Source organism: Dendrobates tinctorius, unplaced genomic scaffold (genome assembly GCF_039654945.1).
Source record: "Dendrobates tinctorius isolate UK_male_01 unplaced genomic scaffold, ASM3965494v1 ptg000103l, whole genome shotgun sequence".
Lineage (NCBI taxonomy): Eukaryota > Metazoa > Chordata > Amphibia > Anura > Dendrobatidae > Dendrobates > Dendrobates tinctorius.
The window spans coordinates 3,771,687-3,786,248 of NW_027361771.1; the positions used below are offsets into that span (position 1 = coordinate 3,771,687).

General features: G+C 43.0%; 1 protein-coding gene across 2 annotated transcripts in view; it reads left to right on the plus strand.

The window, feature by feature from the left end:
- LOC141099882 (proton channel OTOP3-like) overlaps positions 1-14,562 on the plus strand; it is a 68,747-nt gene that overhangs the window by 31,034 nt on the left and 23,151 nt on the right. For both annotated transcript variants that reach the window (XM_073587956.1, XM_073587958.1), the window contains 2 exons: positions 7,869-8,005; positions 12,354-12,412. In XM_073587956.1, coding sequence (XP_073444057.1) covers positions 7,869-8,005; positions 12,354-12,412 — 196 coding nt within the window. The remainder of the gene's footprint in view (positions 1-7,868; positions 8,006-12,353; positions 12,413-14,562) is intronic.

A 14,562-nucleotide genomic window follows, 5' to 3' on the forward strand; every position in this document is an offset into this window, starting at 1 on the left:
CTCACCAGATTTTACCCTAGTCTAGTTCAAAATCATGTGCCCTTGGCTCCAAACGATATACGACACAAACCGCTGCTTGCTGCCATCAACTGGTCATATATTATATACAACCACTGGCAAAAATTATGGAATCACCGTCCTTGGAGCATGTTCATTCAGTTGTTTTATTTTGTAGAAAAGAAGCAGATCACAGACATGGCACAAAACTAAAGTAATTTCAAATGGCAACTTTCTGGCTTTAAGAAACACTAAAAGAAATCAAGAACAAAAAATGTGGTAGTCAGTAATGGTTACTTTTTTAAAACAAGCATAGGGAAAAAATTATGGAATCACTCCATTCTGAGGAAAATATTATGGAATCACCCTGTAAATTTTAATTCCCAAAACTAACACCTGCATCAAATTAGATCTGCTTGTTAGTCTGCATCTAAAAAGGAGTGATCATCCCTGGTGAGCTGTTGCACCAAGTGGACTGACATGAATCATGGCTCCAACACAGAGCTGTCAAATGAAACAAAGGAGAGGATTATCAAAGTCTTAAAAGAGGGTAAATCATCACGCAATGTTACAAAAGATATTCGTTGTTCACAGTCAGCTGTGTCGAAAATCTGGACCAAATACAAACAACATGGGTAGGTTGTTAAAGGGTAACATACTGGTAGACCAAGGAAGACATCAAAGCGTCAAGACCGGAAACTTAAAGCAATATGTCTCCAAAACAGGAAATGCACAACAAAACAAATGAGGAACGAATGGGAGGAAACTGGAATCAACGTATGTGACCGAACTGTAAGAAACAGCCTAAAGGAAATGGGATTTACATACAGAAAAGCTAAACGAAAGCCATCATTAACACCTAAACAGAAAAAAGCAAGGTTACAATCAGCTAAGGAAAAGCAATCTTGGACTGGGGATGACTGTGACGCACCCCAGGGGCCGTGGGATACTCGGTACCGGGACGATGTTTTAACCCCTTCATGACCCAGCCTATTTTGACCTTAATGACCTGGCCATTTTTTGCAATTCTGACCAGTGTCCCTTTATGAGGTAATAACTCTGGAAAGCTTCAACGCATCCTAGCGATTCTGTGATTGTTTTTTCGTGACATATTGGGCTTCATGTTAGTGGTAAATTTAGGTCAATAATTTTTGCGTTTATTTGTGAAAAAAATCAGAAATTTGGTGAAAATTTTGAAAATTTTGCAATTTTCAAATTTTGAATTTTTATTCTGTTAAACTAGAGAGTTATGTGACACAAAATAGTTACTAAATAACATTTCCCACATGTCTAATTTACATCAGCACAATTTTGGAAGCAAAATATTTTTTTGTTAGGAAGTTATAAGGGTTAAAAGTTGACCAGTGATTTCTCATTTTTACAACAAAATTTGCAAAACCATTTTTTTTAGGGACCACCTCAGATTTGAAGTCACTTTGAGGGGTCTATATGGCAGAAAATACCCAAAAGTGACACCATTCTAAAAACTGAACCCCTCAAGCTACTCAAAACCACATTCAAGAAGATTATTAACCCTTCAGGTGTTTCACAGCAGCTAAAGCAATGTGGAAGGAAAAAATGGACATTTTAATTTTTCAAACACAAATTTTCTTTCAGCATCAATTTTTTCATTTTCACATGGGCAACAGGATAAATTGGATCCTAAAATTTGTTGGACAATTTCCCCTGAGTACACCGATACCTCATATATGGTCATAAACCACTGTTTGGGCGCATGGCAGGGCTCAGAAGGGAAGGAGCGCCATTTGACTTTTTGAATGGAAAATATACTGGAATATTTAGGGCTTGCCATGTCGTGTTTGGAGAGCCCCTGTGCGCCTAAACACTGGAGCTCCCCCACAAGTGACCCCATTTTGGAAACTAGACCCCCCAAGGAACTTATCTAGATGCATAGTGAGCACTTTGAACCCCCAGGTAAAAAAAAAAAGTACTTTTTTTTCACAAAAATTATCTTTTAGCCTCAGTTTTTTCATTTTCACATGGGCAACAGGATAAAATGGTCATAAACCACTGTTTGGGCGCATGGCAGGGCCTGGAAGGGAAGGAGCGCCATTTGACTTTTTGAATGGAAAATTAGCTCCAATCGTTATCGGACACCATGTCGCGTTTGGAGAGCCCCTGTGTGCCTAAACATTGGAGCTCCCCCACAAGTGATACCATTTTGGAAACTAGACCCCTTAAGGAACTTATCTAGATGTGTAGTGAGCACTTTGAACCCCCAAGTGCTTCACAAAAGTTTATAACATAGAGCAGTGAAAATAAAAAATCATTTTTTTTCCTCAAAAATGATTTTTTAGCACGCTATTTTTTATTTTCACAAGGGTAACAGGAGAAATTGGACCACAAAAGTTGTTGTCCAGATTGTCCTGAGTACGCTGGTACCCCATATGTGGGGGGGGCACTGTTTGGGTGCACGGCACGGCGCAGAAGGGAATGAGCGCCATTTGACTTTTTGAAATGAAAATTAGCTCCAATCGTTAGCGGACACCATGTCGTGTTTGGAGAGCCCCTATGTGCCTAAACTTTGGAGCTCCCCCACAAATGACCCCATTTTGGAAACTAGACCCCCTAAGGAACTTATCTAGATGCATAGTGAGCACTTTGAACCCCCAGGTGATTCACAGAAGTTTATAATGCAGAGCAGTGAAAATAATCTTTTTTTTCCTAAAAAAAAATTTTTTTAGTTGGCAATTTTTTATTTTCACAAGGGTACTAGGACAAATTGGACCCCAAAAGTTGTTGTCCAGTTTGTCCTGAGTACGCTGGTACCCCATATGTGGGGGGAACCACTGTTTGGGCACACATTGGGGCTCAGCAGGGAAGTAGTGACATTTTGAAATGCTGACTTTGATGGAATGGTCTGCGGGCGTCATGTTACATTTGCTGAGCCCCTGTGTGCCTAAACAGTAGAAATCCCCCACAAGTGACCCCATTTTGGAAACTAGACCCCATAAGGAACTTGCCTAGATGTGTGGTGAGCACCTTGAACCCCGAAGTGCTTCACAGAAGATTGTAACGCAGAGCCATGAAAATAAAAAATCTTTTTTTTCCTCAAAAAATGAATTTTTAGCTCGCAATTTTTTATTTTCACAAGGGTAACAGGAGAAATTGGACCCCAAAAGTTGTTGTACAGTTTGTCCTGAGTACGCTGATACCCCATATGTGGGGAGGGACCACTGTTTGGGCACACGTCGGGGCTCGGAAGGGAAGTAGTGACGTTTTGAAATACCGACTTGATCGAATGGTCTGCGGGCATCATGTTACATTTGCAGAGCCTCTGATGTGCCTAAACAGTGGAAACCCCCCACAAGTGACCCCATTTTGGAAACTAGACCACCCAAGGAATTTATCTAGATGTGTGGTGAGCAGCACTTTGAACCCCCAAGTGCTTCACAGAAGTTTATAACGCAGAACCGTGAAAATAAAAAATCTTTTTTTTCCTCAAAAAATGATTTTTTAGCCCGCAATTTTTTATTTTCACAATGGTAACAGGAGAAATTAGACCACAAAAGTTGTTGTCCAGTTTGTCCTGAGTACGCTGGTACCCAATATGTGGGGAGGGACCATTGCTTGGGCACACGTCAGGGCTCGGAATGGAAGTAGTGACGTTTTGAAATGCAGACTTTGATGGAATAGTCTGCGGTCGTCATTACGTTTGCAGAGCCTCTGATGTGCCTAAACAGTGGAAACCCCCCCAGGTGACCCCATTTTGGAAACTAGACCTTCCAAGGAACTTATGTAGATGTATGGTGAGCACTTTCAACCCCCAAGTGCTTCACAGAAGTTTATAATGCAGAGACGTGAAAATGAAAAAAACATTTTTTTTCCACAAAAATAATTTTTTAGCCCCCAATTTTTTTATTTTCCCAAGGGTAATAGGAGAAATTAGTCCCCAAAAGTTGTTGTGCAATTTTTCCTGAGTACGCTGATACCCCATATGTGGGGGTAAACCACTGTTTGGGCACACGTCGGGGCTTGGAAGGGAGGGATCACCGTTTGACTTTTTGAACGCAAAATTGGCTGGAATCAATGGTTGCACCATGTCGCGTTTGGAGACCCCCTGATGTGCCTAAACAGTGGAAACCCCACAATTCTAACTTCAACCCTAACCCCAACACATCCCTAACCACAGTCCAAACCCCAACACATCCCTGACCCCAATCCCAACCCTATCCATAACCCTAACCCCAACAAACCCCTAACCCCAACACTAACCATAACACTAACCACAAGCCTAACCCTAATTCTAACCCTAACCCTAATTCCAACCCTAACCCTAATTCCAACCCTAACCCTCTTTTCAACCCTAACCCTCATTCCAACCCTAACCCTCTTTCCAACCCTAACCCTAATTCCAACCCTAACCCTCTTTCCAACCCTAACCCTCTTTCCAACCCTAACCCTCTTTCCAACCCTAACCCTAACCCTCTTTCCAACCCTAACCCTCTTTCCAACCCTAACCCTAACCCTCTTTCCAACCCTAACCCTAACCCTCTTTCCAACCCTAACCCTCTTTCCAACCCTAACCCTAACCCTCTTTCCAACCCTAACCCTAACCCTACTGGAAAAAAGAAATAAAAATATTTTCTTTATTTTATTAGTTATGCCTACCTATGGGGGTGATAATCGGGGGGTTCATTTACTTTTTATTTCATTTTGATCACTGTGAGAGTGATCAAAATGAAATAATGGAATCTGCAGCCGGCAGATTCGGGCGGGCGCACTGCGCATGCGCCCGCCATTTTCTAAGATGGCGGCGCCCATGAACCGGACCCGCCGGACACCGGGAGCGACGGGGGGACTTAGAAGGTGCCGGGGGCGGTGAGAGTGGGTGAGGGGGTTATCGAAAGCTGGCGGGGAGCGGAGGGAATGGGAGGGGGGGCAGATGATGACAGCGACGGCAGATCGCCACTGTCATTCAGTTGCGGGGGGGTGATCGCCGGTGGGGGGGTCAAATCGGTGTCTCCAGCCATGTCCGATGCTACTGCAGCATCGGCCATGGCTGGATTGTAGTATTTCATCAATTTTCATTGATGAAATATTACTATCGCTCTGATTGGCTGTTTCACTTTTAACAGCCAATCAGAGCGATTGTAGCCACGTGGGGGCGAAGCCACGCCCCCTGTGGTGAATTACAAAGCCCCCTGTATCTGCGGGTCAGGTGACCTTTCATTGACCCCGGTCATTGACACAGGGTATGCGTCATAGGTCGGATTGGCACCGACTTTCATGACGCATATGCTGTTTCACAGGTCGGGAACCGGTTAAAGGGGAAATGTCGAAGTGGCTGTGACCCGGTCCGTGGCCACAGGCAGTCATATAAAATGGGTGGAATTATATGAGAATAGAGTTTGTAAGAAATTCCTGACGCCACCTGTGGTTTCTGGTCAGTGGTGACCAGCGCTCTAGTGTTGCGTCTCTGGGACAGATGTTATGATGCAGCAGAATTGGTAAAGCTCTCCACAGGCAGAGCTGTAGTTCCAGGGCAGTTGAGATGAGTTTGTAGATGGTGAGGTAGTGTGGAGTGGAGGATGTAGTAGTGCTGAGTGAGAGGCGCAGAAAGGAGGCACATGTCAAAGATGCATGTTGTTCCAAGGACTTTACTTACAGTCTGGTGCACACAGATGCCCACTTCAGTGCTGCATTCTCCAGGTGGGGGGTCCAGACAACTTCCAGGTAGAATGAAGCACACCCTTCCAGCACTCCCTATCAGTATGTACCTCTCTTGGCCGTCTCCACACAATATGATGCTCTCCACTTTCCTTCCTTTCCAGCACTTCACAATTATCATTCCAGGCCAGCAACTGTGACTCCTGTCAGACAACACCCTTCTGTTTCTGTGATCCTATGTAGCTGCCTTTCCAGTCGGAATAACTGTGGTAGGGGCTATGGTCCATAAAGTAACCACAGCTATCGGCTTGCTAGTAGTGCCCTGAAGTACTCTCACTAGGCTAGGGGCCCTGACCCTTTGTGACCAGTTTCTTCCTCCACCTGACGTTAGTCAGCGTGGATAAGAGACCAACGGGGAGTATGCTCCAGTCGTGTCTCAGAAAAACTACCTTTCCTTTAAGGGAGCTTTCTTATAATCCAATTCTTCCAGCAGCCTCTAATCACAAGAGCTGCTCCAGACACGTCCTTCTCCTTCCCTCCCTCAGAGGGAATCTTAGCCTTACTTCCTATCCTTCTCCCGCTATCAAACTATGCTCCGCCCACCTCCCAGCACTCTTCGTGTTCCAAGCAGGGGCCATAAAGGGTGCTCTGCTACACTACTTGTGTGTGTGGGATGTGGGATGGAATGTGGTCGGGTGTCTCCATCCTACCTGGTTGTGGGATACCATACCTCTGGGTGAGGTGCAGCATCTCTGTGGTGACTGGACACTCAGGGGTGTCACAACTGGATGAAAGTCATATTCAGGAATGAATCGCGAATCTGCCTTGGGCAAGGTGATAATGCTGGAACTTTTGTTTGGTGCCATTCCAATGAGATTTATAAAGATGACTGCCTGAAGAGAACATGCAAATTTCCACAGTCATTTATGATATGGGGCTGCATGTCAGGTAAAAGCACTGGGGAGATGGCTGTCATTACATCGTCATTAAATGCACAAGTTTATGTGGATATTTTGGACACTTTTCTTACCCCATCAATTGAAAGGATGTTTGGGGATGATGAAATCATTTTTCAAGATGATAATGCATCCTGCCATAGAGAAAAAACTGTGAAAACATTCCTTGAAAAAAGACACATAAGGTCAATGTCATGGCTTGCAAATAGTCCGGATATCAATCCAATTGAAAATATTTGGTGGAAGTTGAAGAAAATGGTCCATGACAAGGCTCCAACCTGCAAAGCTGATCTGGAACAGCAATGTTTGACACTCATTAAGTCCATGCCTCAGAGACTGCAAGCTGTTATAAAAGCCAGAGGTGGTGCAACAAAATACTAGTGATGTGTTGGAATGTTTTTTTTGTTGGTTTGTTTTTCGTAATTCCATAATTTTTTTCTCAGAATGGAGTGATTCCATAATTTTTTCCCTATGCTTGGTTTAAAAAAGTAACCTTTACTGACTACCACATTTTTTGTTCTTGATTTCTTTTAGTGTTTCTTAAAGCCAAAAAGTTGCAATTTGAATTGACTTTAGTTTTGTCTGTGATCTGCTTTTTTTCTACAAAATTAAACTGAATGAACATCCTCCAAGGCCGGTGATTCCATAATTTTTGCGAGGGGTTGTATCCTTATGTCATCGTACTAGCCAAATAATAAAGCAGACCAACCAAGGATGACACTATGGAATAGTTGAAGGCACTAATTTTTTTTGTGGACTTGTTAGTGCCATGATTCAGGGAAAAAGGAAGGCAAAATTATTTAAGTCAAGTTTTTATGGAAGCTTGTTTTCAATTGTTTTTTATTTTGTTCTTTTTTAAGTCATTATAAATATGCTAAAAACATTTGAAACATGACAGTCTTTACTCAAATCACTAAGCCTCTTAATAAACTGACGCTTCCTGTTCGGTAAAAATCAGTTTACATTGAACTCATTATCATCACAGGCAAGCTCACAATGTAAGGTCCCTCAAATATAGATTACACGTGATTCATACAGAAGTCACAAACCAGTCTAGGAGAACTCATTAACGAAAGCGTTCTTAAATCAATTATGATTCAAAGTTATAGACCATGAAAATGTTAGATAGACGTGTAGACCGAATTTTCTAATTTTTCTTCTAGTTATTTATTGCATTGTACAAGATTAATCATTAAGCTATTTTCAGTATTTTTTATTTTCTAATTTTCTACAACCCCTTTTAAGTTGGTTCTTGATATTGAAACTATTTTTCCTTTGTTTTAGCATCTCTTGTACTGTTTGGATTCTGCAGCATTCTTGTAGCTGTCTTTAAAATTGGCTATGATTCAAGTCTGTATAAATGTAGGCTGCCGATTGATATTATTTTTTCCACCATGGAAATCATCTTTATAATTGCACAGGTAATACACTATTGGCTTATGATATGTATTGCTCATGCATTAGATTTAGTAATGTGTGTTCTTGTTGTTGTTTTTTTTGTTTTGTTATTTATTCATTTCTCCTGTTGTAGTTTTGGAGAAAAGATTAAAAAAAACTTTGTTCATTGACTTTGCTAATTACTTCACATGAGGTTATTAGATCAACCATGCACCTACTAATAAAATTACATACCACATTTTGATTCCATTACACTACATTTATGGTACGTGAAGTTATACAGTAATGGCCGCCGAAAGTGTTGGCACCCTTTAAATTGTTCCAGAAAATGAGGTATTTCTCCCAGAAAATTATTGCAATTACACATTTTGTTTTGCACACGTTTACTTCCTTTGTGTGTATTGGACCACAACAAAAAAGAGAAAAAAAAGGCAAATTGGACATAATTTTACACAAAACTCCAAAAATTGTGTGGACAAAATTGTTGGCAACCGCAACTTACGATTTGGTTGCACATCTTTTGGAATAAATAGCTGCAATCAATCACTTCCTATAACCATCATCAAGCTTCTCACACCTCTCAATTGGAATTTTGGACCATTCTTCTTTTCCAAACTGCTCCAGGTCTCTCATATTTGAAGGGTGTCTTCTTCCATAGGTGTTCAATGGGATTTAGATCCGAACTTATTGCTGGTCACTTCAGAACTCTCCAGCACTTTATTTCCATCTATTTCTGGGTGCATCTTGAAGTATATTTGGTGTCATTGTCCTGATGAAAGAGAAGAGACAAAAAACTGACTGGCACATCCAGACTAGGGTGAATAGGTGCATACCAGGAGAAGCTACTGTGGCGCATCTGAGGGTTCAGTCTCCACAGCGGTACTGCACCTCAGCCAGAAGTGTGGTAATCCACTCTCAGGTAAGGAGGGAGCACTACACAGAACCCAGACACTAGCATCCAACACCAGACCTCTCAGGGCCCGGGAGGAGCTAGGCAGAGGATGTGGGTGGAGAAAGCAGCAGGGGGAAAGCTGAAAGAAGTGACAGTGAGAGAGTGAGTCAATTGGAGCTGGGGACTTGAGCAGTGAGGAGCTCGTCCCTAGACCAGACGACAGCAGAAAGAGAGAAAGGAAAGACAGAAGAACAGAAAGATAAGCTTCAGTGAAAGAGAGGAAGAAGGGGTCCTAGGGGCACGGGTAGTGAGGAATCCACCCAAGGGGGCCCCATCCACGCTGACTGTAGTCGGGTAGAGGGACCAGGTTGCAGTAGGGTACCGGCCCCAGACTAGTGGAGAAACTAAGGACTCAGCTAGCTAACCGGAGGTTGGAGTATCTGCATGTGCTGCAGCCACATCCAACACATTCAATGAAAAGGCATCTGGATAGGAACAAGAGGACCTAAGAGAACATCATCCAACAAGATCCAGGGCTGCTGGCTTGGGACACTGTGTGTGAAGGCGCAGGGCAGGAGAGGAGGGAGCCAGAGCAGTGTGACGGCCAGGGAAGGAACATCTGAAGGGGGTTTTGACACGGTGTATCCCAAATTACCTGAGAGCTGGCTGGACCACTGACCCAGAGGACACAGCAACCCAGATGGGGGTTGTAACTGGAAGAACTGTAAGTAAAAGTGTGAATACTGCACTCCACTGTGTCCTCTGACTTTTTTCCAGTGTCACCTGCCTTGCACCAAGACTACACCCACCATCATCATCTCTTTTTACACCATAACTGCCCTGGGGCCTAGCTCTGCCCATGGAGAGCTGTAACAACTCTGCTGCATCACTAACAGCCCCAGCGGTGTTTTTTTCAGTTTCGGCTATCACCTTCTTTGCCGAACACCATGGGTGGTGTCACGAATCATCCCCATCTTTTTTCCTAAAATCATCATCTTCTTTATTTTCAATGCACGCCCATGGCCATGGACCGGGTCACTGCTGCCGTGACACATCCCCTTTAAGAACTGAGCGGCCCGGTGCCGAGTAACCCCGGCCCTAGGGGGCACTGCACTACCTCCATATACAATATACAAAAAGAGGGTTGCACTCTATCATGCTTAAGCATGTCAATGTGGAATATGTGAAAATTGAATAGCAATACGCCGTTGGAGGAATAAAATATGAGACGCTTAGCATAAAATTTGGCCAAATATTATCTGCCCATCAATCATCATCAAGGTGTTCTCAGTCTGATGGGTCCCTGACCTGTGTGAATACCTCTCTAAGGCCGGGATCACACATGCGAGGAATAAGGCCAAGCCTCACATGTTACGTGCGGCTCCTTGTATTGCTATGCGGCCGCACGTTCCGCTCCTGAGAAAGGTGTCGGGTATTAACATGTGATACTCGGCTGTATTCCTCGCATGTGTGATCCCGGTCTAAGGCTGATGTCTGAATTCCTGGGTGAATGTGGACACCTCTGTCAGCAATGCCTGCATTTATGGGTAAGTAGGGACCTGCTGTAATTAAAATCACCACCTGGTGGAGGGCGGAGTGCTCGGTTAGTAAGCGAACATACAAAAGACCCATAAATGCAGGCATTGCTGACAGAGGGGTCCACGTCCACCCAGAAATTCAGACATCAGCCTTAGAGAGGTATTCACACAGGTCAGGGACCCATCAGACTGAGACCACCTTGTCGATGGTTGATGGGCAGATAATATTTGGCCAAATTTTATGCTAAGCGTCTCATATTTTTTCCTAATACTCCAAAGCCATATTGCTATTCAAATTTCACATATTCCACATTGACATGCTTCAGCATGATAGAGTGCAACCCTTTTTTGTATATTGTCCTGATGGAATACCCATGACCTAGAACGCAAACCCAGCTTTCTGATGATGGGCACTACAATGCAACCCAAAATGCTTTGATAATTTTCAGCTTTCATGATGCCTTGCACACAGTCAAGTCACTGAGAGACAAAGGCCGCAAAAGAACCACAAGACATCTTTGAACCTCCACCATATTTGACTGTAGGTACTTTATTCTTTTATTTGGCAGGCCTCATTTCATTTTTGGTAAACAGTAGAATGATGTGCTTTACCAAAAAGCTCTATCCTCGTCACTTCTGTTCAAGAGGTACTTTCCCAAAAGGATTTTGGCTTACTCAAGTAGATTTTGGCAAACTGCACTTTTTGTATCTGTGCGTCAGCAGTGGGGTTCACCTGGGTCTCCTGCCATAGCGTTTCATTTAATTCAAATATTGATGCATAGTTTACACTGATACTGCTGCACCCTAAGCCTGCAGGACTTCTTGAATTTCTTTGGAACTTGATTGAGGCTGCTTATCTACCATCTGGACTATCCTACTTTGCAACCTTTCATCAATTTTTCTCTACCATCCACATCCAGGGAGATTAGCTACAGTGTTATAGTGCTATGGGTTGTAAACTTCTTTATTATGTTACGCAGCACAAACAAAGGAACATCAAGATCTCTGGGGATGGACTCGTTACCTTGAAATTGTTGATATTGTTCAACAATTTTGGTCCTCAATTCCTCAGACAGTTTTCTTCTCCTTTTTCTGTTCTCCATTCTTAGGTGGCACACAGAGACACACAATGCAAAGATTGAGTCAACGTCTCTCCTTTTTATCTGGTTTCAGGTGTGATTTTCATTTTGCCCACACCTGTTACTTGTCACAGGTGAATTTGAACGAGCATCACAAGCTTGAAACAAAGTTGTTTACCCCCAATTTTGGAAAGCTGCCAACAATTTTGTCCAACCATTTTTTGTGGTTTTGTGTGAAATTATGACCAATTTGCCTCTTTTTGTCCTTTTTTGTGTTGTTTCAATACAAACAAAGGAAATAAACATATATATAACATAACAAAACGTGTAAAAGCAATAATTTTCTGGGGGAAATACTTCATTTTCTGAAACATTTATAAGAATGCCAACACTTTTGGCCATGACTATATATATGAACTTGAAGTAATTTCATGTTTATAAATTTAGGATCTACATAAATTATCACCTACCCACTGGATTCAGAGTCTACAGGCACTGGCTAAGATAGTGAACCACTCAGCTATCATGATATCTTCATAAACATATACTTTGAATTGCAATCAACTGTCTCATTTAATTCCTCTTGGGGCGGTTTTGCAGCCAATGGAGAACCAGGTTAAAACCGGTATAGATGGTTGTTGGACCCAAACCCAAAATAGCAATTGAGTAATAAAATAGCAATATTCCTGCTAGAAGAAAGTTATCAAATGCAAATGTTTGTAACTACCCCAGCTTCTGACTTATAGATACGAGATGGCCAACTTCACATGTGTAAGGTAATCCTCTGCTATCAATGATTTGTTTCCCCATAGTATTCCTTTATAGCAAGAAAATTGGAGATCAAAATGTTTTTCCTTTGCAGACACCTTTTCTGTGGCTTTCCTGCAGGGATTGTATCCAGGTGCAACATAATATAAGTAGGTGGGTATGGAAAAATAAATTGTTATGACATGTATGCACAGGAAATTTAGAATAATCACTGAGATTTTGTGGACTAGAGTTAAAGGGAACCTGTCACCAGAAATAATGCTGTGAACATGCAGATATGCGGTTAATCTGCAGGTTAACAGCGTTATTATGCTCCCAGGCGTCTGCACGTAGCTGAATGCGGCAGAGAGAAAATTAAATTTATTCTCCCTGCAAGCATTCGGTAATCAGTCATGGAGGAGGGGCGCAGCGGGTTCAGTCACCTCTTCAACTATACAGAATGGCCCCCAGCCCTGACTAACACTGGCTCTACACAGAGGCTAGCTGTCAGTCAGGTCCAGGTGGCGCGGTTACAGCCGCCGCTCTGTATACTCAGAGCGATGACTGAACTGACGTCTCCCCCGCCTCCAAAACTATGTGCTGATTGCTTGCAGGGAGAATAAACTTAACTTTCTTGTTGGTCTGGTGGGCAGTCAGGCTGAACTGGAACCTAAGGTGACCCTCTATAAGTTCTCTGGGGGACGGGATAAATTTGTTGTTCCGTGAAACCTGCAAGCTTTATTTTAGGCTTCATCCTCTTTCACCTGGGAATGCGGAGCAATGGGTTGGGATTGTTATTTCTCTCCTTGAAGAAGATTCTCTATCCTAGGCATTTTCCCTTTCGACAGACTCACTGTCTCTTGATGGTTTTTGTGAGGCTCTAGGCCTCCTGTAAGATGACCCAAACCGTGTCTCCCTTGCTGAGTCTAAGCTACATAAGCTCCAGCAGGAAGACCGGCTGGCAGAGGAATTCTGCTCAGAGTTCCGTAGATGGGCTACTGACACCCGGTGGAATGATCTTGCTCTTAGGAGTCTGTATTGTCAGGGCTTGTATGAAAAATTAAAAGACGCACTAGCGATTCGTGAAACTCCTGAGTCATTGGAGGCTGCCATGGCTCTAGCCATACGCATAGATAGATGCCTCAGGGATAGACCTCTTGTGACTCCGCCCCCTATGGTACTCTCTAAAACCGAGGTTCTCCCTGTGTGTTCTGAAGAACCGATGCCATTAGGAAGGGCACCCCTCAGTATGAGTGTTTTACGGTTCACCATAAAACTGGGATGTGTTTATTCTGTGGACAAAGGGGACACTTCATTGGGGTCTGTTCTTCTTTACAAAAGCAAAAAAAGCTGTTGGAAAACTTCTAACCCCAGGTTGTATGGAGGATAACAACCTGGGTGTATATATCTCCTTCGCATGTGAATCTCAATTTTTCTTACTCGCAGAAGTGGTTATTGGTATGAAAACTGAGAAAATATCTATCTCAGCCATTTACTGTTGAGGCTGTTGCATCTGAGGTGGGGGTCGGGGCTGTGTTGTCTCAAGGGTCATCTCCTGGTAAGTGACATCCATGTGTCTTCTTCTCTAAAAAATTATCGTCGGCCGAAATGAACTATGATGTAGGCAATAGAGAACTTTTGGCCATGAAGTTGGCTTTTGAGGAGTGGCGTCACTATTTGAAGGGTCAGTCCGCCCTGTCACTGTCATTACTGATCATAAAAATCTGTTGTACCTTGAATCCGCTAAATGTCTTAATCCTATACAAGCTAGATGATCTTTGCTTTTTACCAGGTTTAATGTTATTGTCACTTATTGTCCTGGGATTAAGAACATTACAGCTGATGCTGTGTCTTGAAGTTTCCCTGGGGGTGGTTGTTCAGATGACTCTGTCCCTATTTTTCAGAAAGGGGTGGTTGTCTCTGCCATGTGTTCTGAGCTGGATGGAGAGGTATTGAAGGCTCAGGAGGACGCCCCTGCTTGTCCTTCAGGGAAATTATTTGTACCATTGCATCTGTGTCTCAAAGCTTCAGAGGCACATCATAGCTCGGCTATCACCGGTCATCCTGGTAGTAAATATACGTCATATGTTGAGAGGGGGTTAAGCCTCCCCCTTAGGCTATGTGCCCACGTATGCAGAAAAAAACGCACTTCTTCCCAGGAAAAACGTGCAGGGTTTTTTTTGCACGTTTTTTTTCGTAATTTTTTGCGTGCGAAATTCAAGCACTTTCCAAGCGATTTGAAGCATCGCTTGGAATGTGATTGACAGGTTGGTCACACTCGTCAAACATAGTGTTTGACGAGTGTGACCAACTTTTTACTATTG